At 38.5% G+C, this 24,566-nt stretch overlaps 1 protein-coding gene across 2 annotated transcripts; it reads left to right on the top strand.

Annotated features, from left to right (window-relative positions):
• Positions 1-27: 27 nt before the first annotated feature.
• ugt8 (UDP glycosyltransferase 8) lies at positions 28-23,408 on the top strand. Of its 2 annotated transcripts, XR_006054688.1 has the most exons (7): positions 28-167; positions 4,685-5,517; positions 9,560-9,702; positions 15,363-15,439; positions 16,485-16,704; positions 17,791-18,343; positions 23,398-23,408. XR_006054688.1 is itself a non-coding variant. In XM_005928223.3 (6 exons), the coding sequence occupies exons 2-6, from the start codon at positions 4,687-4,689 to the stop codon at positions 18,167-18,169; spliced, it is 1,650 nt and encodes a 549-aa protein (XP_005928285.1). In that variant the 5' UTR covers positions 28-167; positions 4,685-4,686; the 3' UTR covers positions 18,170-22,021. The 2 variants fall into 2 exon arrangements, 1 of the variants encoding a protein (XP_005928285.1); XM_005928223.3 differs by lacking the exon at positions 23,398-23,408 and having other exon boundaries at positions 17,791-22,021.
• Positions 23,409-24,566: the final 1,158 nt, after the last annotated feature.

Genomic DNA, 24,566 nt, shown 5'->3' with positions numbered 1-24,566 from the left:
AGATTCTGAGTTTAATGCTCCCTCCGCTCCTTCTCGGTTGCCGGGGGACGTGTTTTACTGACTACCTTTTGCGTTGTTTCTACACGACGCGTAAAATTCTCTTCAGGAAAATCGAGACTGCTGCAGTTTCACCTTTAATTTCTCCCGAACTACACTGAAGTCCCCAGGTAAGCCCAACCCAGGCGAACTTTTAGTCAACAGGTGCTTTTACCTGGTTCGCCCATAAAACTTGGCAGTTTTATTTTTTCATACAGGTGGCTGATATTGATGAAGATGACAGGTTACAGGCTACTTTCTTACCTTTTCTTTTAAAGCTCAGCCGGCTGTCCCCATCCCCCTCGAGGTGCAGGTGTAGTCAGGTTGCTATCTTATGCTGTGTTCACGTCCCTTGCGAAAAATCTACGCCGAAAATGTCTCTCTTTAGCCGAGAATCATTGTTTCGCATTTTTTCCTTAAATTTAAAAGCTGATCCATTTTGCAGAGTTGGATATGTGTGTGTGTGTGTGTGTGTGTGCGCGCGCGCGCGCAGCTTTATTCATACATTTTTCCTCATAAAAATCTAATTTTTGGTCCCTGGATTTTTGCCCTTCTTGACTTGAAGGATTAACCTTTTCACCCATGACTTAAGCTATGATCGATATATATATATAGAGAGAGCTATAAAACATATAAAGACCTGTAGAAATAGGCAAACACGACCACTACTACATTGGTGTTTTTTTTGTTTTTTTTTAGTTAGCTTACTTATCACACATGATATCAAATCTGTTGGCCGGACTTTGACGTTCCATTACAGATGTTTAGAGTTTACAGTTTAATATCACGTGTCCAGTGGACTGTCTTATATGACCTTAAGCTAAGGTATTTCAATACCAGGCGTAAAGACGGCGATTCTCTGTGACTTTTTTTTCCTTGTGGGAGGGTCAACATCAGAGCACCTGTTAAGCCAGTCCTGTTCCTCCGACGCAAAGTGATCACCTGACATTTTTCTTTTTCTTGACTGCTCAGTCTCTGTCAGGCCAGAGGTAGTTATGTCACTCGTGCGTGTGTGACAGTCACTGCTAAACAGACCAAAGTAAGTCCAACTTGAATTTCGATTGGGATGAATTTCGTCCTCAGAAATTCTTTGCGGTATTGATTTAACAGTCAGACTGTTGGTTTGTGTTATGACGTGTACCTTTGCTCAAATCTTACCCTTATTATAAGGGATAAAAGGATATCCCTCCTAGACTGTGACAGCCTGCCTTACTTAACAAACTGTGTTCCCACTTACTTAGGGCCAATCCTATTTTGTTTCCCCATTGATAATATTTTTAAGCAAATAGGGGAATTTAATACCATCACTATCACATTCATCACTTCTTTCTTATTTCTGGTTCACCTCGGTTGCTGGAACACATTGGCTTTATCCCAGTCTCCTTTTTATTTTATCCTTCTTTATTTCCTGACAATGTTTATCTCTTGAAAAAGACAGACCATGTCTGACCACATTGATTGGTGCTTCCTTATCTGTAGTTCACATTAATGAGATACCATCACTGTAAACTCGTTCGCTCTGTCTTTGTTTATTTGCTGACATAATGTTTTAAAAGACGGAGCCTGTCTGACCTGTTCTCGTGTAGCAGTGCCATAATCATGATGAAAGGGAGGGAGCAGTAAGGGTAGTCGCGTGTTCAGAATCAAGGTAAAGGTGAGGGGAAAATACCTTATACTGGACAAAAAGCTGTGATTTTTCCCTTTGTCAGTGGAGAACACGTTGTCCCTGAGCAGATCTAAAGGCTCTTGACCTTTACTTATCTGTGAAGTGCTCTTGCATCACCTTCCATCTTAGAGTTAACAGTACAAAGTATTGTTTCCAGATATCACAGAATTTCAAATAACCTTTTATATACTCGACCTGTTATAACTTTTCACACATATGTGCACTTGCATTTTTTTGTTGATGACACTTGTATGCAGCCACTAGGCCCAGATACGTGTTGCTATGTCAAATTTCATTATGAGGGTTTAACCTCGGGCATGATTTAAAAGAAAAGGATTGCATCACACCTTTCAGCAGGTTACGAAGCCGTCTTCCGCCAGTAGTCACCAGCTAGCCGAGCAATAGGACTTCAAAGCTACCATCATCTGGATGTCTGAACCCATTTAATCTTTTAGATTGTTTTTTCTTTGATTTTTCTAAAATTCAAGCGTTATTACCTCAGGCTAGCCAGTCTTGCCCTTCAAGGTCCTCAGCTGGGTTCTTTTTTTTTTTTTTTTTTTTTTTTTTTTTTTTGCAGCAAATAAACCTAAGACCAGTTTATCTTGCTTCACTTGAGAGATATGAGCCAAAAATAAATAGCTAAAGGCTGACTTGTGTTTGACTTAATATCAGCTCTTGGACGTCACTTCTCCGCTCTCACCAGGGTGAATTGAACTAATGAGCCCCCACTGTGGAAACAGCAAGGGGCCTCCTGCTGTGTTACATCCCGAAAACGTTAGTCTGCATTAGAGAGTGTTAATCACGGTATAATTACCACATTGTGGTACTGATTGGATAAAAGTGCTTCCTGCCAAAACTATACTTGGTTTGATTTTTAGTAATGCATAAGAGATTATGTGTGCAGAAAATGCTACAAAACAGGGAACCTGAATGGAAGACTAATTTTAAGATAATCACATAGTTAAAGTCCCCCCCTCAAAAACTATTAAATACTTTCTTTCTCAGTTACTTTTGTGTTGATTTTGAATTAAAAAAAAATACAAATTATTGTGCAGAAGAGTTGTTATGCTTAGTTTTTTTTTTTTTTAAGAAATATTTTGTATGTCTGAGCTGTCAGATATTGATCATGCATCATATTCAACGACTGAAACCATTTTTTTCCTGTTAAATAACTGTAATTTAGCATCTTCATCAAAACAAAAAACGGAGTCTCTATCTTTTTGATTAAAGAGGTGGTGCGTTGTGGAAGATTAACTGTTGCAGATACATTAAATTTAGATTTTTCTTTAAATGACCAATACGGTTAATTTAGAGCAGCTGTGGCATAAGCCTTACATTGGGTGGTGGACTAATAAACTTGTTAAACACTGTACAAAGTTTATCCCGTTAAGCTTAATAGTTTATTAATCATTGTTAATTATCATGTAAATCTAAAGGAAATCAGTATCCTGCATGGGCAGACTAAGATGTTAATTGTAGATTTTTGCAGCCATTACTGCCTACATCACATTTGTCTGATTACCTTTGTATATTTTAACAGCGGCTTAGCTCGTAAGATGAATCGCACAATATCAAAAGTATCAACATTACACTGATTTATCTCCCAGCATTCCCCTGCTGACTATTATCTTACAAACTACAATAGCTGTCTTCCCAAGGTTTGCTCTAATCTTCCCCATCTCATTTTGTCTCCATCCATATAATCCCATAATATTATATCCTTCAATTCTCTGAATCCAGATCACTTCCTCAGCTGTCCCTGCACACACGGTAACCAGACTCCATTGTTGGTAACCTAAGTCATGACGCATCTTAGTCCTCAGTAGACATTGGCTGGTTTCTATAGTTACCATCAACAGTCTGTGCTGAGAAGTGTCTGTAACAACATGCTGAGGCTATTTTAATGCAAAATGGTGACACCCTTTAGTCCTCTTCATACCTTGCCTTGAAGAGAGAAACTCCATATTGTGATTAAACAAGTGTCTTCCTATTATGATTGAATGCTATAAGGCGAGCAGAATCAACAGGTGCAATTGTAATACAATCGGGAGACATTACTTGTGCCATGACAAAACAAAATGTAGGAGATGTATTGTGGGGCAGAGAGGATATCATAAATGGCTCACCCTTGAAAGGCTTCCAGACCAACATACAACTTTCCATATTCATCTATAGGTATTTAAATAGCACCCATACATTTCCCTTGGATGTGATCACCACACAGCTACCTGTAGCAACTTATGGGTTAGGCACTGTAGATAAATGTAACCTGCGTAGTGGACGACCCTCCATAAAAAGGCTTTCACTGTTAATCATTAATCCAAATGAGAGGGGCCGAGAGAGAGAGCAAGAGAATGGGTGTAGGCATATAGGGCACAGGCTATGAAATGGAGGCTCAATAATAGTTCTTTGTGTTTGTATTTGTGAATAGGGCGGCTGGAGGTTCAGAATGACGTTGGTGCTACCCACACCATGTCAGCGACAGTTGCGCACAGGGTGATTAGAAATGGAGCGGTGGAATCGAAGTACGTCAGAAGAAAGAAGAAGTTGATAAGGAAATGTAATGTTTTGATGCCAGAAAAATGAAACGGCACAAAAGCTGAGACCTTGTAATTTCTTCATATGGATTTGTATGTATGAGAGAACTGAAAGAAAATTTATACAGCAGAATTCATTTCCAGGCTTGAAGTTCAATGAACAGGAAATAAGATTTTCAACTCTCTGAATCATGCTCTGCTAATAGAGATAAAGGTTTATCTCGACTAAATAAACTCGTCTAATTAGTAATTTTCCATCAGCCTCCTCCTTGAAGGTGCAAAGCACACAGACAAGTAACTCCTAGTGAACAAAGTTTTATGATGCATTGCTTTTGGATAAACAGTGATCTGTATCTGTATTATAATATTGCATTGGAATGTCTGTACTGTGTATCTTGCAGCTGTAATCCTAATATTGCTCTTTTTATTATTATTATTGTTTCAGCCATGCTACTACCCTCATCACTCCTACTCCTCCTGGGCCTCCTCACATGGAGTCCCAGTACGACAAGAGCCGCTAAAGTGATTGTGGTCCCACCCATCATGTTTGAATCGCACCTCTACATCTTCAAAACGCTGGCAACAGCTCTACACAAGGAGGGCCACGAGACCCATTTTCTAGTTTCAGAGGGTCGTGAGGTCCCGCCCTCTCCTCACTACCATTTACAGCGCTATCAAGGGATCTTTAACAGCACCACAGCTGACAATTTTCTCCAATCCAAAGTCACCAACATCTTCTCAGGCCGCCTGACATTTCTCGAACTGTTTGACATTCTTGACCACTACTCTCAGAACTGCGATGCTGTCGTTGGCAATACTGAAGTAATGAACCGGCTGAAAGAGGCCAAGTTTGACCTGCTGCTAGTGGACCCCAATGAAATGTGCGGTTTTGTGATTGCTCATATCCTGGGTGTGCAATATGCTGTTTTCAGCACCGGCCTGTGGTACCCTGCAGAGGTTGGAGCCCCGGCCCCGTTATCATACGTACCGGAATTCAACTCGCTGCTGACCGACCGCATGTCCTTGATGCAGAGGATTGCAAACACAGCTGTTTACCTCGTACAGCGCTTTGGAGTCCATTACATCGCACTGCCCAAGTATGACCGGATTATGAAGAAACACGGAGTAAAGCCTCAAGTGGCCATGGCTGACTTGGTGCAGGGAAGCCGGCTGTGGATGCTGTGCACTGACATGGCTCTGGAATTCCCCAGACCCACCCTTCCACATGTGGTGTACATAGGTGGCATCCTCACCAAGCCTCCCAGCCCACTGCCACAGGTCAGTACCAAAAGGGACACAAAGCTGACGAGCTTATTATGAGGGTTGTTCTATTTTGTCATGTCCAAGAGAACTTGTGCAGTCTCCTTTTGGCTAATGCAGCATTTAAACAGCTCGCACAGCAAGGTATTTTGATACAGTGATACAAATGTGACCATAGTCTTGAATCAGTCCTTATCCTTCATATGAAACACTGCTGACAGTATCATAAGAAAGCAGCAAATGTTAAAAATCCAACAATTATTGCATTCAAATTTTCAGGTGTGTCACCTCACGCCTTTACATGTCCTATTCTCTTGTACTCAGGCCCAATGCTAAACTTGTATTTGAGATAGGCTTATTCATTTCAAGATCTGAACAATGGAGCCTACATTTCATGAATGCATCTGCATCTAGTGCTCACAGAGGCCTCTATAGGAGCCTGAGCATAAAATGAGCGCTCTTATGCACTGGTGACAGAAGCACTGTAGTACAGCTGGCTCATGGGAACAGAGTTGAAACATTCATTATGCAAATATGTGGCTTTATTGGTCAGAATGGGAAGCTGCATTGTTTTTCTAAGTATTATACTAATATTAGTATATTAGTATAATTAGATTAATACAGTAAGTTTTGTTATGGGTGTGGTCTGTGTTTGAGAACCCTGAAGAGTTATGAGAGGTATTATAAAGGCATGAGAAAGGACATACTCCTTATTTTTTTCCATTCTTTAGCCTAAATCCATTCTGCAAACTTTCTCTTTTGTCACTGAATTATTCAGAGTTAATCAAAGACGCAGCCCTTTTTCAGAAAAGGCCTTAATCTGTTATGTAAGTAGAAAATAATGGCATGTTTCTTATAGCCAGTCATAAGATAAAAATGAAATCGTCACACGAGAATTTGGAGCCAATAAAATGTTGGCTTTTTTTTTTTTTTCCAAAATAGTTGCCAAGTAATTAACCACTTGTTGAAAAACAACCCTTTGGGAACTTGCAAAAGCTTGGCTGCAACGTTCCTCTTGAATTTCAATCAAATTCACACATCTCTAGTTAATGAATTGTTTTTCTGCACTTTTATCTCTTGAAACGACTTCGTCTTTATGTCTTCACAGTTTGCTGTTATTCACACTAGCTTGTTTCCATTATCTATTGTTTTTTTATCACTTGTGATATTTTCTAATCACAATGTGCTACAAAGTGACCCTTTCTAGAAAAGTCTGGTGTGATGATTGGTTTAGGTTCAATGTACACGGCAGATTTTGAGCAAAAGGGGGAAGGGTGTTGAGGAGAGGCGGGTAGTGATGGGGGGGTTAGTCCAGCGTTTGGACATTGCGAGCGCGGGCTGTCGGTATCTGCTGCGGAGGGTTTTAGGAATGCCACACCAGCCAATAGGGAGTATTGTGCAGTGTTGTGTGGAGGGTTATAATGGAAGTGGAGGGAGAACGAGGTCATTGTTCTAACCCTAACTCTGGGGACACTGAGACTCTTTTATGGGGTCACTAAGGCCGCGTTGTAGGGACAGTAGGGGGTATGCTGCTGGGACACAGAGCCCAGTGTGCCCGTGAAGCTGCTCTGTGCCAGGGCAGCCTTAGCTCCTGCAGCTGGACCGTTAGCCTCCCTCTCTCCCTACTTGTCCGGCAATCCTGTCTCTCCAACATGGCTGCTCCCTGATCGGTCCCCAACCACTGTTAGTCAGTCCATCCTCACTTTTACAAAAATATATTTTACTATTGGACAAACTAATGGTTTCTTAAGTGCACATCAGGACACGCCCCAGGGTTGGGTTAATATCCAACTGCCTGTTGTCCTTTCAACAACCTGTAAGAGCAAATCTATTTTTAGAGATGTGTAAATGCCTGTAAATTAATAAAAAGCTGGGCATAACGTATGATGATAAAGTACACAGACTTGTTGACATTTAAGGTCTTCTTGTATGACTTTTCCTTATAATATTGCTAAGAATCTCAATAACTGTCAACTCTCAGCTCTAGCTCAACACAACCTAAAAGGAGACTTCACATCTTTTTAAAATTAATTACCTACCAACTGAAATTCTCAGACAACTAAATTAGCAAAATAAAATGACAACAATCACAGACAAAAAAGCAACTGCAAACAGCCAACATAGATTAGTCCAGTCATCCAACCCTAGCAAACTCAAATGACTGTTTGTCATGATTTCTTCTTTCAAGTGCCTGTTGAGAAGCACTGTAGTCCAAGTAATGGCAGGCTGTTACTAAAAAAAGAAAAACACCCCCCAAAAAACAGCACCACATGGCAGAGTGTTCCATGTTGCAGGTTTGCTCATGGACGACTCCTCGTTTTTTACAGGAAGAGTGCTTTAAAAGCATATGGTATTGGATTTATATGTAGATTTGTGGTTATAATTTGCTTAGTGTAGTTTGTAGGAACCCGTGAGTTCTGTTATTTCAGTTGTAGTGCTGATAGTTTTACATCTTTTATTTGAATAGAGCGAGCATTTAAGGTATTGGATAGTCTCTAATTAGGATAGCTAGAATCTTAGGTTCAACATATCAGTAGTACTCAAAAGTTGTTGTTTTTTTTGCTTTGTTTTTTTGTAAAAAGGCTTTGCTTGGAAAATGATACCATAAAAGGTAATGTTTTAACCTTGTTGTAACTCATAGAGATAATACTATACCTTGCCAGCCTCAAACTTGCAAAGACTGTTAAACATTCAATTAGTAATTATAACTTGGAGCACAGAAATACCCAACTTGGCTTTAAATAATACAGAAGTGCTCAAAAACAAACATTCATGGGTTAATGACATCTGCTCCAGTCCACCATTATGGACAACTATACTCAAATTTATTGTTACCCTGGTGATTTCACTCTCCTACATGGCCAACTGTAGGCACCAGGGTTGCTTCCAGTAAAGGCAATTCAAATGAAGGGATCTCTTGAAAGGGATCTGTGACATTGCTTCTTGATAGAGGCCTCTGCTGAGTTTTCATCGAGCAACAGGAAGTCCTGTTTTTCTTAGAAACTTTAAATATATCAAACCTTAGAATTTCAAACTAAAATGTAAGCCTGCTTTAGCATCTACTTGCCAACCAGTTGGAGAATCCACTTTTGTTTTTTTCTCCCACTGACCCGTGGTTGTCAGGTGGTAACTGATTCTGTCTCTTTGGAGCTTTAGCAGTTATCATTTTCACCGTGACAGGCAGCAACCCTCCTGACCATTTAGGAATATACATTTGTTCCTTGCAATTGGTGATTGCCTGTGGTTGCTAACTGGCCTTAGGCCTGTGCGACTGGAGCCTTACGTATATTACCGTCTATGTGAGTTTATATTTTGAATAGGTGAAAATGTGTTATAAAAGACTTGTGTACATATTGAATGTTATTTAGCGTCAGTTTTTCTGGGCTTGGTTGCTGATGATCAGGAATGACTAATGTTTTTTGATTGCACCTATATCAACAGCTCATACACAGAAAAATCTGACAGTAGTACAAAGTTGATACTAAATGGTTGAGGTTGTAGAGTATTAAGTTTTTTGTTAATGAACATATAATTTCATTCTAAAAATCAAAGGATCTGAGCTTAGATGCATCTCTACAGAGTTTTCAGGCTGGAATATGTTATTGGGTTTTAGAGCCTCTGTACTTATCAGCCTTCAGACATGATTACCGGTTGTTCTAACATTATTAAAAAAGTAGTTTAGTGTACTGCGTTTTCATATTAAAGTTAGATTGTAGCATTTATTCAGTCTTATACTGTCATCCTACATTTATATGCAAACCTGTCAAAATGGATGTGCACAATAAACTCTGCTATGTCAGTACAATAAATGCTATCGTCACATAGGCGTGACTGCAAACCTTCGCAGATAACTAAAACAGTGTTTAGAGTTTATGTGACTTAGTCATGCTTTATTGACGCTGATGTCATGTATTTGTTCTTAAGGCTCTAAAAGAAAATCCTGAGTTAAATTGTAAATTGAAGCACTTTCAAATATGAAATACATGTTTTTTTTTTTCTTTCTTTTTTTTTAAAGCTGTACTTTATCCCTCCCTGGTCTTTTTTTCTCATGTTCCTACAGGATTTTGAAGACTGGGTGAAAGACACAGAAGAGCACGGCTTTGTAGTTGTGTCATTTGGAGCGGGCGTAAAGTACCTTTCCAGTGACATTGCTCACAAACTAGCAGGTGCCCTTGCCAGACTGCCCCAACGTGTTATCTGGAGGTAAAGAATCTACTTTCAATTTAAAAGATGTGAATAGAACTTTCTAAAACCTAAAATTAACAACAGTCTTCCACTAGGCATTTTTTTTTCTTTTCTGTTTCTTTTTTTGGTTGTTTGTTGTGTTTTATGGAGAAACCTGCAGTGGTGGTAAAACGTGTATGCGCTCTTCCTGATTTTCTGTATGTTTGTCTCACTTAAATGCTTCAGATCATCAACCACATTTAAATATTAGACAAAGATAACGCAAGTTAACGTAGTTTCTAAATGAAGGTGTTATGATATAAATTAACTGCTGTGTATCACATGGGGTAAACAAGATGACCTCTAGTAAACATTTTTTACTAGAGGTCATCTGGTAGATCAAATAAAAGTGCGCCATGAATGCTGAAACTTGTTCGTGCCACAGTAAAACTTGATCAGTTGACAGTGACTTTATAGTTTAAGGATGGAAGTACCTTTGCAATTTTTTTTCCTTTCTAAATTTAGCCACAAGTAATTCAGCCCGAGTACTGCTCTGATAAACACACTTTTGCATATGTGACTGAGGTGCAGACAATATATGACCATGTGACACGACAGGAGCTACTTCACTTTTAGCCGCAGAACTGCATTTGCAGCATATTCAGTTCTGTTTACTGCTTTCAGGATTAATTAATAACGAGAGGTAGTAGTTTAATGTTACATTAAAACCATCCATCAACCTTTTAATCATTAACAGGTATATTTGAAAAGCTTGCCATTCATTTACCACATTGACCCACATTTCTATGGATATTTTAACTAAATATGGGATAAAGGATAACTATTTGGTTTAAGGAAATTTTATCACATAATAATACTTTTTTTGTGTAATGTGAATCCAGGAGCAAAGTCCTGATTTGCAGTAGATACACTTAACATTACACTGATGGGTATATAATGCAGAACAGGCACCTGCATGTAGAGGGTTGGCAGCTAGTCTGTAGAGGCCTGACTACACAGTTTCCAGTGATGTCATGCAAGTGAACTGTTAACCTTCCATTATGTTTTCCTCTGTGTAAATACAGGTATGTCACTGCATGCTGTCTTTATTAGGTTTTAGGTCAGAGATTTAGGTTTTCTTGTCATGTTTTTTGTGTTCGGACTGCAAGTACAGATATTTCAGTGATCAGTCTTCATTTTATTGTAACACTTAAGTCTTAAAAAGAGATAATACCACATTGTGCCATTCCTTTTCTCTCGAGTTGGCCTTTGTATACTATCATCACACGTTTAGATCCCACACGTGGTGAAAAAGAAAAGGCAAGAAGTGCAAGGATAAATTTCAGAGTCACTAATAAATAAATAAATAATAAAAAAAAAGACCTCTGTGCTGACTTTACTGATTATCTTATTGGGATTGTTTTCTTTTCTTTTGGAAAATACAGATTAAACAGATCGCTAAAGCTCAAGGCGAAATAGGACTCCTTTGTTCTTGCCGTGTGCCAGTTTATTCGTGTTAGCTTACTGACCTTCTGTGTCTTAGTAAAATGAGGCCATCGTATATATGCATGACGTCTTTTATTTAGTTTTGGTGAGAGAGGCGGTAAAGAGGAACAAGTGAACTTACCCATGCAATGTTAAACTGCAAGAATTGACTGTTGTAAAAACTGGGTGGAGGGACCTCAGATGAGTCCATTGTGGTTGCAACATTACCTTGATGACTATTTAAAAAAACAAACAAAAAAAAAACACTGTTTTTGTTGTAATGCGGGTTGTGTTTATGTGTGCAACATTTTTATACAGGAATCTCATCACAGTAGAGAACAAACAAGATCCTCTTTTAAAGGGCAACAGTTATGTGATATTGTATGTTAATGCAGCTTTTAGTGTCCCTTCTAAACTAAGAGGTTAAAAAGGAAGAAGGCTGATGACAGCATCAGGGAGCCAGCCAAATGAATCGTGTCATTGATAATTGGCTCCATGAATGTAGGCTTTGATGGGCAGGACGGTGAATTGGTGCTTTGTTAAAGACAGATGAAAGAGTTTGGGCTGGGGAGGGAAGCAGACAGAGATGGACAGATGGGAGTCATAATGTAGCATGCATATGCTGAATGTGCGGAAATGCCTCCCCACACAAAAAACACACGAGTATTTAGTCAGTGGCATGATCTGCATATTTTTGAGTCGAGTGCATTATTTTCTTTATTGCAGACCAAGAAGAGAATTGAAAATGGTATTTAAGTAATGAATTTTAAATTCAAAATAAAATGCAATGGAATTGTTTTATTTTTGATATATTTAAAATTATAAGTATTATTTTTTTTCTGTCTTGGAGGTCAGGGTGCCCCAGAAATAAACATGAGACCTAAGATGATTAAGTTAATGAGTTTTGCTTCAGTTTTTAGTTTGTAAACACTACCTTTAAAATGTGCTGTGTACATATAAAGTGGTGGCAAAATTCAGGTAGGCTGGCTCGGTAAACTTTGCATGTCTTGTGGCTCTAGGAAAATGTCAGCTTATTGGAAAGACTTTTGTTATTTAAGTAAACATACTGTTCCAAGCAGTAAGTCACGTGGCACAACCGCAAGGAATTCCACCCGATCAATGATGGTGATGTTCTTTGAAGCTCTATAGGTACTTGCAATGCTTATGTAATTTTGCAACAAAAAATTTATGTATCACTGTTTTATGACTGTAGACAGTCAAAGGGATTCTTGCCAGAAATGTCAGTCAGAAAAAATATGTAATTAATTTTAATGTTTTGCTTCCACCACTTAACATTTTCAATGTCAAAGACATAAAAAAAAAAAAAGTATATAAAAATTTTTCTATTGACGCTTACATGCAGACATACACAGGCATTTAGAAGAACTTAAACATCTGTGAGTACAAAAGCACTTTTGCTTTTCAGCTTTTGTTGATGCAAATCAAGTTCATTTGTCTAGGTGCTTTCAACCTCAAGGTAATTCTAAATGCTTTGCATAAAACAATAGATCAAGAGTAAGCACAACTGTACGTTGTGTTGTTTTTTTTTTTTGTCTTTTTTTAACATTTACTTTTTAAGTTGCACAATGTGCAGAAGAAAAAAGCCCAGTTAACATCCCTGTCACAACTGCAGATTTGGGGGGCACTGATTTAAAACCACTGTGAGCTGGTGTAGTCCATATAGCTAGTTTTTATCATTGAATCAAGAAATATTGTTTTGCACATGTAAACATTGATTAAGTTTATGTAATGGCTTAAAGTCCCCTGGAGATATGGTTTGCAGGTTTGTGTTTAAGTTGCATAATTACAGTAAGAAATTTTTTACAAACTTGTTTCTTTTTAATTTTCCTTTTATTTATTAATTTTTGGTTCCCATGATTTAAGTTTGAAGTAGCATGCTGTGGATCGTAATGTCATTTTTGTCTGTACTGAAGTGCAACTGCCAGTTGACACAACTTCTCCCTGTTACTTAGATTCAAACCAGTTCAGTACTGTGCCAGAAAGACACACCCACATTTCCAGTCAGTCTAGAAGTATGTTAAAAATTTTCTGAAGTGTGTGTGTTTTGTTTTGTTTTTTTGTTTTTTTTCTGATATACGATAACCAAAGGCATTTATAAAACTCATAATAAACGTATCTACATTTAGATTTTTTACCATGATGTAAGCAACTGCATCGGCAACACTTGAAATTTTAGATCGAACATTATCAACAAAGTAGTTGATTGAGGCCCAAAGAAGCACGAGTGTGAAAGAGAAGTTCAGAATAAATAAATCACTGGTGTATTTCATGTCGTTTTGTCATCACCATTTGGTTAAGCAATATGTCTCCCCTGATCAGTTGGCGATATCACGGAGAGCCAGAAAACAATTGACAAGTGTTTTAGTGACCAGTAATTTACTTCTACACTTTGCACACAGAAACTTGCATAGAGGTAAACGATGTAGATTTATTACCTGAGAGTCAGTCCTAGAGTTTTTTCGTGATATTAAGGTGTGTGTTTGTATTCTCTTCTCCATTTTTCAATACAAACATGGACCATAGCTAACAGATAAGGATAATACAAAATACTGAGGAAATACAGGGTATAGAGGGGTGCTGGGCTCAGCTGTGGCTCACAGATCAGACAATTTAACAATTTGATTGAGTGAGTTTCTGTTCATTACAGATATGATACCAAGGAAAAGGACAAAAGACATTCAAAAGAAGCATGATAAAATCATCAGTGGGTTTTCTCAATGTGGAGATGACAGAGCTTCCTCAAACATGATAGCCTCTTTTTGTGCACACAGCTTCACAGTTTGCTTCAAAGTTCAGTTTAGAGTCAGTGACTGTTGCGAGATATTTTTGAGAACAAATACATTCCACTATCTGACCCTTAGACAATGTGACCTCTTGTGTATGCGTACTTCTGTCTTAGATATGTTTAACTGACGATAGGACTCGCACCATTTAACAAAATTAACAAAGACTGGGCCGTTTCATTATCCAGGGGAAGTTACACATTAAGCCAAAGAGAAAAAGATTATCAGTAAAAGAATGTAAACCGAGACGAAGTAAACAAAAAGGTTTTTGAGGCTGGACAAAAAGGGGTGGGGAAAAAAACAGAAATAAGATAATGTTACCATGTGCTGCAAAAGGTGTTGGCAGGTGGATTGTAACAACTAAATTTGTTAATATAGGTCAGTGTAGATTCACTGTTGCCGTAGTATCGGTCTCATTTTTCAAAAGATACGATTTTCTATATTTTGTGCATGATTCATTTTGTGTACACGTTTTCTTACAGTTTCGAAATGACCTTGTCTGGCTGGCATTTACTATTATCCTCATTTACATATATCACAGCTCTTAGCAGCTAAACAAATGCATTGACCAGACTGTCTTTTTAGTTTGTCGGTTATATCGTTTTTTAAAGTTAGTCATTGTGATTTGTCTGGCAGACTAATCCTCGCGATAATGTGAGGGATGAACACAACTCGCATAATCTTTATGGATAACTTCTGATCTCTTAGGACTAAACATCCAAATCTTTGTGTTAAAACACTACATTGTTAAAAAAAAAAAGAATTTGACTGAGCACATTATTGTGGAAATTCACACTAATCATTAAGTGTTCATTAGCAATCAAGGTGAAAACCTGTGCAGTGAGTGTCATTGTACACTCAGTAGTCCCCTTTTGTTCTTTTATATTTTCATAATTTTAATTATTTCCCCCCCCAGTGTCTTAGAAGTGTTAAGAAATTATACATTGCAGCAGAAAGAATCGCAATTAGTAGATGTGGCACTAGACTGCTTGAGCTACATCACCGACACTGTTTGCCACTGCACCACAGTGCGGAGTTAGTCACTGTGGTTGGAAACAGACTATTTCTGGCCCCACGCTCTACCAACCGTGCTCTATATTACTGACCTCATTTAGCATTTGAAAACTGCAATCAAGAGACAGTGTGACCTGCAAACACTTGTGTAGTATGAAGAAACTTGGACTTTCTTACTTGATTTTTACTGGTAAAGTCTGGGTAGCACTTTAAAATAATGTCACACTTTATCAAGGTGTTAGCAAGTGCGTTATTCAATCTAATAAATTGTTACTTTGCTTAAAGCACCTCAAGATTATTTTTTTTTTCTCAATTGGCTTAAATTTAAGATTTTCTTCTCAAAACTAAAATAAATTGCTTCAATGTTTGTCCTCTGCATTGTTTCCTCCTCCTCAGATTCTCTGGCGTGCCACCCAGTAACCTTGGCAACAACACCAAGCTTGTTGATTGGATGCCTCAGAATGACTTATTAGGTAAGGACATGAGATCATTAAAAAAACGTAGCATCCAGTTCTTTTATCAACATATTTTGTTTGTGGTGATTCTAGTTAACTAAAACTGCAAATCAGAATACATGTAGTTAAAAAATCATTGTTCATGTTCATCGAGAAATAAATTAAAAATATATAGACCATGTAATTTTGATCTTGTCTTTGCAAGATTAGTCAAATTTAACAAATATGAGCAGACCTCAGTGCATTTCCTAGAAACGGTAACACTAACATGTATGTGAGTTAACCGTTTCCACAAAGTGTCGTTTGTGTTATAATACCCGTTCAGACCTTCTTAAATTCTAATCTGATGAAGAGCCCCGATTACAATATTTCACAATATCAAATATAAAACATTAAAATTACAGAAATGAGTCTGAAAGATGTAAACTCACACTGAAAACTAAATGAAACTAAACTCAAAGAAAATAAAAACAAGATTTTAAAAAACTGTAGGAACTCTTCTGTTATTATATTTACCTTGAAAAAAGTAAGAACGTTAATTTTTTGTACTACTGCTTGATGACAAGTTTTTACACATCCCTCAGGAGTTGTTGGTTTCACCCTGTGGGTGTGGCTCACTAGGTTTTGTGTAGTATGGATCCCTTCTTCACATACTTATTAACCTCACTAGAAAGAATACACACAGGTCCATTGTGCCTGACAGGGATGAGGAATATGCCACATTCAAAGACTGACAGCAAGGACTTGATTATGCGATGATGTAATGCCATTTTACCTGCAGGACACACAACTAGGACAGTGCTCACTGTCCTAGTATAAAATTAAAAATAACAATGTATGTTTTTCTGTGGTGTTATGGTTACCCACTGCTCTAAGCCATGGTCATAAAATGTTTTCCTTTTTCTTTTTTTTCTTTTTTTTTTTCTGGTTTTCTTTTTGAATGATGCCTGATGTGCTGCTGTTTCAGTTTCTCTAAACTGTTTCTAACCTTAGCAAAACAGCCCCGTCAAAAACTTTATGCCTAACATACCAAAAAAACCACCTGTTGTTTCTTGTCATCTAGGTCACGCTAACACAAGAGCGTTCCTGAGCCATGGGGGCTTGAATAGCATCTATGAGGCCATGTATCATGGTGTGCCGGTGGTGGGTGTACCTCTTTTTGGAGACCATTATGATACTATGACGCGCGTAGCAGCCAAAGGAATGGGAATCATGTTGCACTGGAAATACATGACAGAGGAAGACCTCTTTACAGCCCTGAGCAGCGTCATCACAGACACCAGGTTAGTTTGTCTTGTACTGCTTTGTGTATTATTGCTTTTATCAGTGAGATCTCATAAAAGGCTTTTAGGTTTTAGGTAAGCTAAAACCTAAAAGCCTAAAACCCAAGTCAGAGATAACGGGTATTATGAAGTAGGCTGGGCTCTATGCTTGAGACTCCATTCATATAAAAAGGCGTTTTTCACAGATCATGTGACTGCTGTTCTGCACAAAATGATCCCTCTGAGTGAATGTTATCTGATGGTGCCGAAGATGATTTAAAAAAACCTGACAAAAATCTTTAATTAACATTAAAAAAATAACAGTAAAATGCAATTGTTGCGATTTAAGACGAGATCAATGCTGCAGAAAACGGTTAATCTGGTGATTTAACGCACTGTGGTAAAATAAACATTTTAATTCAGTTTAATTACTGTCAACAGCGCTCTGTGCTGCTGTTTATTTTTAAGATGACAGCCACATATTAGAGCTCTGAAACTTTTAATTGGATACGTTTAAACATTAAATGTTACTGCCTAATATCGGAGGCGTGGAAATCACTTTAGTTAGTTGCCAGTTTACTTTATTGATTGAACAGATATTCTTGGTGTGTATTTTAGTGGCTGCAATTCAAAAATAGCTACAATACAAAAACATTTATATATTTTCTGCACATGTACATTCTGGCATTGCTACCTACAGTTTGTGCTTCATTTAGTGTTTTTCATAAAGTATGTTTTAACAACCTGCACACGCATTCTCCCTGCAGAGAGTTTACATTGCTCTTAAAACATGCAATAAAGGAGAGAATTGGTGATTCTTTCGGTGAACCTAACCTCCTGACTAGGTTATGTGTTCGACAGTAGTTACTATGGTGATTTAGCAAGATAAAGAAAGCCACACAGGGAACTCTGACTTCGAGCTTTTCTTAGCGTCGTAGCACACCCCCTGGTGACCTTTCATGATATCAGGTCATTGTGATTTAGGGTGTCTATAATATTTCATATTTTAAGCTATATGTTGATTTGGTTGTGACTGCAGTGTTTGTTCAACAAATCTCCTTCCTCATTTTTTATGCCATCTGACTTTTCCTCTACCTACCAACCTAGGTACCGCCAGCAAGCCCGTTATCTCTCCAATATTCACAAAGATCAACCAGGCCACCCTGTGAGCAGGGCTGTTTACTGGATCGGCTATATTCTCCGTCACAACGGTGCGAGCCACCTGCGCTCAGCTGTATATGAGGTGTCCCTCTACCAGTATTTCCTGCTGGATGTGGTCATTACTGTAGGGGCTGCCATGGCTCTTGCGGTCTTTGCCCTACGCCGGTTGGCACGATTGCTGAGGGGCAGGTCCAGGGACCACAGCAGAGGAGATAACGTCAGAGATGATGGCAGCATGGCCAATGGACATTGCCATAATGAGAACATGGCCAATGGGAAACACAAACGCAACGGCTCCTTGAAAAATGAAAAGAAGATCAATTGATGCTTCGAAAGGTTAGGAGGGATGAGGAAGAAGTTGCCCTACAGACTCAGCTCTAGCTTTTGGTTCACTGGTTTTATGAAAGTTTGGAAATAAGGCTGTTCTTAGGTCTGCGTCTAGTGGCAACTGCTACTCAGAACAAGCAAGAGGCTGTGGAAAGGATACACAATGCGTCGTGTTCCTCACAGAGCAAGACATCGGGTGCTCAAAATCTGTGTGTGTGTGTGTGTGTGAATATGGGTGAATGTGTGTCTGTGTGTGTGTGTGTGTGTGTGTGTGTGTGTGTAATGAGGTATATTTAACAAAAACTTTAACAACCACAACAGCAGGTGCAGCAATACATCATTAAATTTGTGAATTCTTTGAGGATGAAACACAGGAAAGACATATTTGGGGACATTATTTCTACCCGTGCGTCTTCTTTCCTGCCTGTTCTCTGTCTTCCTGCCTTCCTTACCAGTGGAAGGATGATGAAGAGGGGGAATCTTGAGCGCCAACCCTCTCATCCTCGAAAAATCAAAACAAAACAAATTAAGATGGCTTTTGAAAGATTTCGCATTAAATGTTTTTAACTGCAGAAGTGTTTGGTGAACTGTAAATAGAGGGTAAAACTATTTATTACTGTACAAATGCATTTTAATGATCAGACTTTTTAACGCGTCTTATTTTTAATTTATTTCATATCTCTGTCGGTGTGACAGCACCATGTACACTCCGAATCCTTAGCCCACATCTGCACTCCACCCTTGTCCTTCATACTCGTGAAACAGACAAACAAAGAAACAGCTGATGGCAGCAGTCAGCGTGAGTATGGCCCAGTCTGCGTGTTCTTTAATTGCATTATCCACAGAATGTACTGTTGTCTTCAGGCTGGCCAGTTTGTTCATGCACTGTTTTCCCTTTTCACAAGGTGGTGCCAACTTGTGACTGCACTTAGCTGTGCGGTCTTTGCATTATCTCTTGACTGACTTTTGTTGTGGTAGAGAGCGACTCTGCCGAACTCTATGTGGCTTGTCCTTGTGAAAAGGTGATCATGTTTTTTTTTTTTTTTTTTTTTTTTCTGCAGTAACGATATTACAATATTATGAACAGGCAAAGCAAGATCAGAAAGCTACTTAAGCTCATGTAGTGAGGGGAGGAGTCTGGGCATTACTTACACTCATGATTAGTTGCATCATCAGCCCCATATTTTAATTCTTCAGCCCTCATCTCTCTCTCCTATTTTTTGATGTCATTTCCAGTGCTACACTTCACTTTGTACATCATTCAACTATGATTCAGCTGTTAATGATTTGTTAATAAATGTTTTAATTCTAATGTGTTACATATGTTTTTAAATTATTCTGTTCAGGTAGATTTCCATTCAGCGCTTCACTTCTGTAAATCTTTTAGAAATGCTGTTGAGGTTTATGTGCAAACTTACCTTCTGTAATTATATTAACTCTGAGTGTGAGTTATTCACATTCTGTACACAGTTACACAGATTTATGGGTACGCAGTGTGCTTGAATACGTGTGTGTGGTTGTTCTGGACTAGGATGGGTGCATGAATGAAGCACAACAGATGTGGTTCACGTGTGGTGTTTGAACAGTGGCACTCACAATATCAAAATATCAATATCAGTTCAAGTGGAGGCTTTGTTTTAATTCAGGGGTCCGAACAAAAACGCTGCATTAACTGTCGAAGTACAACAGTTTAAGCTTGTTTTCTCGGGCTCAACTATAATTGGTAAATAAAATAGTCATTCTTTTAATAAAGGGTTAAAAATTACTTGCACTCAGTAACTACTGATGCCTAGAACCCACGGACATGTCTAAGGTTTTTTTTCATTTATTGTCTTCAGTCTTTAGGTTTGCTTTGGAAGTGAAATGCAGCTTAATCAGGTTGAGATCAGAGGGCCGCTTCAGTGATTGCACAATATTCCAGGTCATTAACTTCAAAAACTGGGTTCATTTCACAACATGCTTTCGGTCATTGTCCGTCTGAACAGTTACCCAGTCAGCTTTGCTGCATTTGGCTAAATATGAGCAGAAAGTATCGATCTGTTGACTTTAGACTGTCCCATCATCAGTAAATACTAGTGACCCAGAGCCACTGGAAACCACTCAAGCCCATTCATTATATTGGCCTTACCGTGTTATGTTATTGATTGTGAGTTGTCCCAAATATCGTGTATCTTTTTTTTCTTTCCATCATTCTGGACATGGTCCGCTCTAAGTTTCAACCTGTTGAAGAGTGCAATTCCAGAAGTGGTCTGACTTTTCTAATAGCTTTTATGAAGTTTGGTTGGTTTCTTCTGGTTTTGGTGTTTTTATTGTATAAAGGATCCTGGGATCATACACCTGTTGCCTTCATTTAGCATCCAGGCTTATTTTCCTCTTCACCAAAACCCTGGTTTTTCTTTGTGTATCTAATGAATTTGCTTTGTTTTGGGACCTTGAATGAGGTCTGTTTCAGTTTTATTGAGATTCCTTTTGACCTCATTTCACAGCTATGGTTTCCAAATGCAAATTCCATGCTTGAAATCTATTTTACCTGCTAAATTTATGGGAAGAGGAACAACAACAAAAAAATATAAACCTCACACCTGTTCTTTTCAATTATATCTGAGATCTTGAAAATAAGAAACTGCATTGGAAAAAAAGGTTTTAATTCTTTAGTTGTTCATGCAGTATTTTTGTTTAACCCTTTGATGATTCAATAACTGCATTTGAGCTGAATCTTGAAGAGTCAAGTCAAAACTATCCAAAACTCTGGCCATGACTGTATATGACCTAACTGTTGTCACTATTTCTACTCTTTTAATTTTTGCCACTGTGCCTGCTAATTGTAAATGCAGGTAACAGAGAGGTATTTAAAAGGGAAAAAAGGATTGACATAGTTCAAACTATAGAAATAAACCCCTCATTTACAATGAATAATGATGTGTCAAAGTGATAACGGTCCCTGTGGGGAAATTCTCTTTTGCTGAGTTCAAAGTACAAGGCCAGTCGAAGATCATCTTTAGAGTCTGCAGGGTTTCATTATCCTTCTAATTTGTATTTTAGAAGGTGCTCGTAGGCATAGGAGAAGAAAAAAAAATCACGAACGTGGGATCTTTAGTTGATTTATCAAACTACCAAGCTACACATACTGTGCTTCTTCTTGTTCTTCTACCTTTTTTTTTAATGGATGGAATCATAGCAGAGGGACTGTTTACCAACAACAACAACCTTAATGTAATGGCAACGGAACATTTAACCTAGTCAACGTTGTTAAGAACAAAATGTTCACAAATAGTTTAAAATATTTCAGAGAAGTTTTATGACCTTCCTTTCTCTGTGAGCTATAACATCACTTGCACAGCCCAACCCAGCCCATGGTGGGTATGGCTGATGGGCCTGCTAGTGCTACGCAAGCTATGAACAGGATCTGAAGAGAAAATGTTTGTAAAGATGGTTGTTTTTTTTGGTTTTTTTTTTTAGTTTTTCAGTATTAATAATGTTGTACCCTACATACTTAAAGGTCCCAACTTTATGTTTCAGTAAATATAAAGTCGAGTGTATCTGTTCTCGTGATGTCTATATTTTACCTGCTTGAATAACTGATCATTGCTCTGTTTTCTGTAGTGTACTAGCTTGTTCCCTTTGTCCACATCTTTGTCTTTCTCTTTAATTCCTTGTGTATTCTGCCGTCTTTTGCGCCGTCCTTACCTGTCCTCACTTCACTGTAGTTGGTTCGACATTATTTTACTTTCATTTTAAATCTAGGCAAAAAAAAAAAAAGTCCTCACTTGTTCTGTCATGTGTGTCCATGTTGTAAATAGATTGTAAACAAAATGCTAATGCTGAATAAAAAAAGCATATTTTGTTTGCAGAGATGACTGAAACTTTTTTCCCGCGCTTCCTACATTGTCGCATATAATTTCTCGCCAAACTAAAATATACAAGAATAAGAAAAACAAAATCATATCGTTTTAAACTGTTACATGCCCTCGATGCCACTGTGCAGCAGTATTGAACAGAGGAGCGCATGCGATTCATGTTTTTGAGCCCAGACAAGGCTGATGCTGATTGCAGCAGTTGATGCAGCCAGTCTCAGTGTGATAGGGGATGTATAGGCTTTCTGTCTGGAATTGTTACCAAGCAGCAAGAGGCTTTTGTAGGTATCAAATGGTCGAATCATCTAAAGTAGCCAACTGCACATGCACGCACACACATGTGGATAGATGGGGTTATCTAATGCTGTATGCTTGTGCTGAGTGAGAGTGGGGGTAACAAAACACCCAGCTTGGTACTCTGCTTCGCTTACTTAATTATTCACTCTGCCTGCTGGGGCCTGCAGACCAACCAACCCCCACTACCCCCCCCCCCCTTTCCACGCACACAGACACAGTGACTCACAGTTTTTTTTAAAAAAAGCATCTGCAGGTATGTTTAATTTACATTCTTCAAGTTGTTTTGTTGTCGCTGGTGGCCCTGTGTGGGCGCTCTTCTGTTAACTGAGACATATGGGGGGTGCTGATCAGAAATCTGATGTTGCAGAAAAACACAGTGGGCATCATTCATGACACCCTCCAGTCATTCTTAGCCACATTTCCCTCTTTATACCTTGCTAGTGCCTATTATCTTGCCTCCAAGGGCAATCATCAGGAGCTACTGAACACTTTGTGATGGACTAAGTGGGCTTACCATATTGAGTGCAAAGTCCTCCCTCTCTGCACAATATCTGTGTGATGGATTTGTCAATAGTATGAGAACAGGGTGTGCTGTGATCTTACGTCCACTGACATCTTAAGTATTTACCTGAGATGCACCTGAAAGAAGATGTTGGACTTCTCCTGTGTGCATTAGTCTGTTAAGGGTGTCTTTTTGGAAACTGTTGACTTAGCTTGTACGAGCGTAAATGAAAGATGGCCTTCTGTCACTGTATGTTCATCTTCGTCACAGCCTATTCTGAGAGCTCTCCCTATGGATCTGCCCAAGTAATTAGTATTTCTTTGTAAATGATTTAACAGGATTGAAAGACTTTTCCACTACCAACAGCTAAACTGACCTTGACATAATAAAAAGTAGGTAATTAAGATGAATTATTTCAATGAAAATAATTAAGCTAGAGACCTTTGCACATCAGAAACGAGGTTCATTTTATCCCTTTAATGGCCGACACCACAGATGGAGCACGTGGAAGACAGTGATGTCATACTCTCCCTCCATGTTGACTTTCTGGACAGTGCAGTGTTAAGTTATCAGCTGAGGACAGAAAGCTTGGTAGCACTATGTTGGTGCACTGCACAGACACACATACCAGCTAATTAGTGTTAAGTGATAAATTACTAATGTTTCACTTACCAGTAATGGAAACCACACTTCTTGGAAAGGCTGTTTTTGCAGTTAACTGCAAGATAGCCATCTTATTTATTCATATGAAAGTATGAAAACCTAAAGCTTCAAAAGGCACCAAACATGAATGAGAAATCTAATTCAATGATTTCAATAAGAGAGGTGGGATAGACTCCTGGGAAAGGATTTTGCAAAGGGCAAACTCAAATATTTTTGAGTCTACCTGTCATTTAAGGCTATTTTCAAATTTTTACATACCCAGTTTTATCTCTAATTGGCACAACCACGTCCATGGACACTGTAAAGAAACTGGGGCTGTTAGGGCTGCAACAATAACTTTAACTCACTTCTCTCCAATATTAATCTTCTGCACATACTGTATATATTTTATTCTGTACGTATAATATTTGGTTATTGTGTTTGCTTTCATTATCCTATTTTACAACAGAAAAGTGTGCACTCTTCATCAAGTGATACTGATAAAATTAGGTGTTGCAGACAGGACAACTACCAACAATTATTGCTATAGAAACAGCATTCACATTTTGGCCCATTTCGGCCCAAGCCTATTCAGGCATGCTGTTACCTCTGTGACCCCCCACCTCTCTTTCATTGATTGACAATTACCACTGTTGTCTCACAGTAAAACGGTCCGAATCCACGGTTCGATTCCACCATCACTCAAGAGTACTGTGGGAGGAAGTTGCTGCCTTTGCAGCTTTGCTAGCAAAGGTTTGGAGGTCCTTTCTCTGTTTAGTTATGTAATGGCAATTCAACCTGTAGACCCACAAAACGGTCTATATTCATCTTTCAAAAACACAGCACACATCTCTCATAAACAGCAGTACCAAAACATTTACAATGAAGACTCATCTACTTGCACACATGTACATATGTAAGTTTTAAAAAATAGCAGTTGCCTTCAAAATAAAAGTAAAATTATGTTTTCCTACAAAATGTGATTTTGCATAAAAAGCAGATGGTCATTATCTGATTGGAAGTGTTTGGTGGATGAAATGGGGCCATACAATGCCCAGCTAAAGCTACACTTGTGATGGCAAATCTCTACTGCAGCTTCA

Source organism: Haplochromis burtoni, unplaced genomic scaffold, assembly GCF_018398535.1.
Source record: "Haplochromis burtoni strain Fernald_Lab_line unplaced genomic scaffold, NCSU_Asbu1 Contig_110, whole genome shotgun sequence".
Classification (NCBI taxonomy): Eukaryota; Metazoa; Chordata; class Actinopteri; order Cichliformes; family Cichlidae; genus Haplochromis; species Haplochromis burtoni.
The sequence above is the reverse complement of the archived record's forward strand: the minus strand, read 5'-3'. Positions and strand labels throughout refer to the sequence as shown.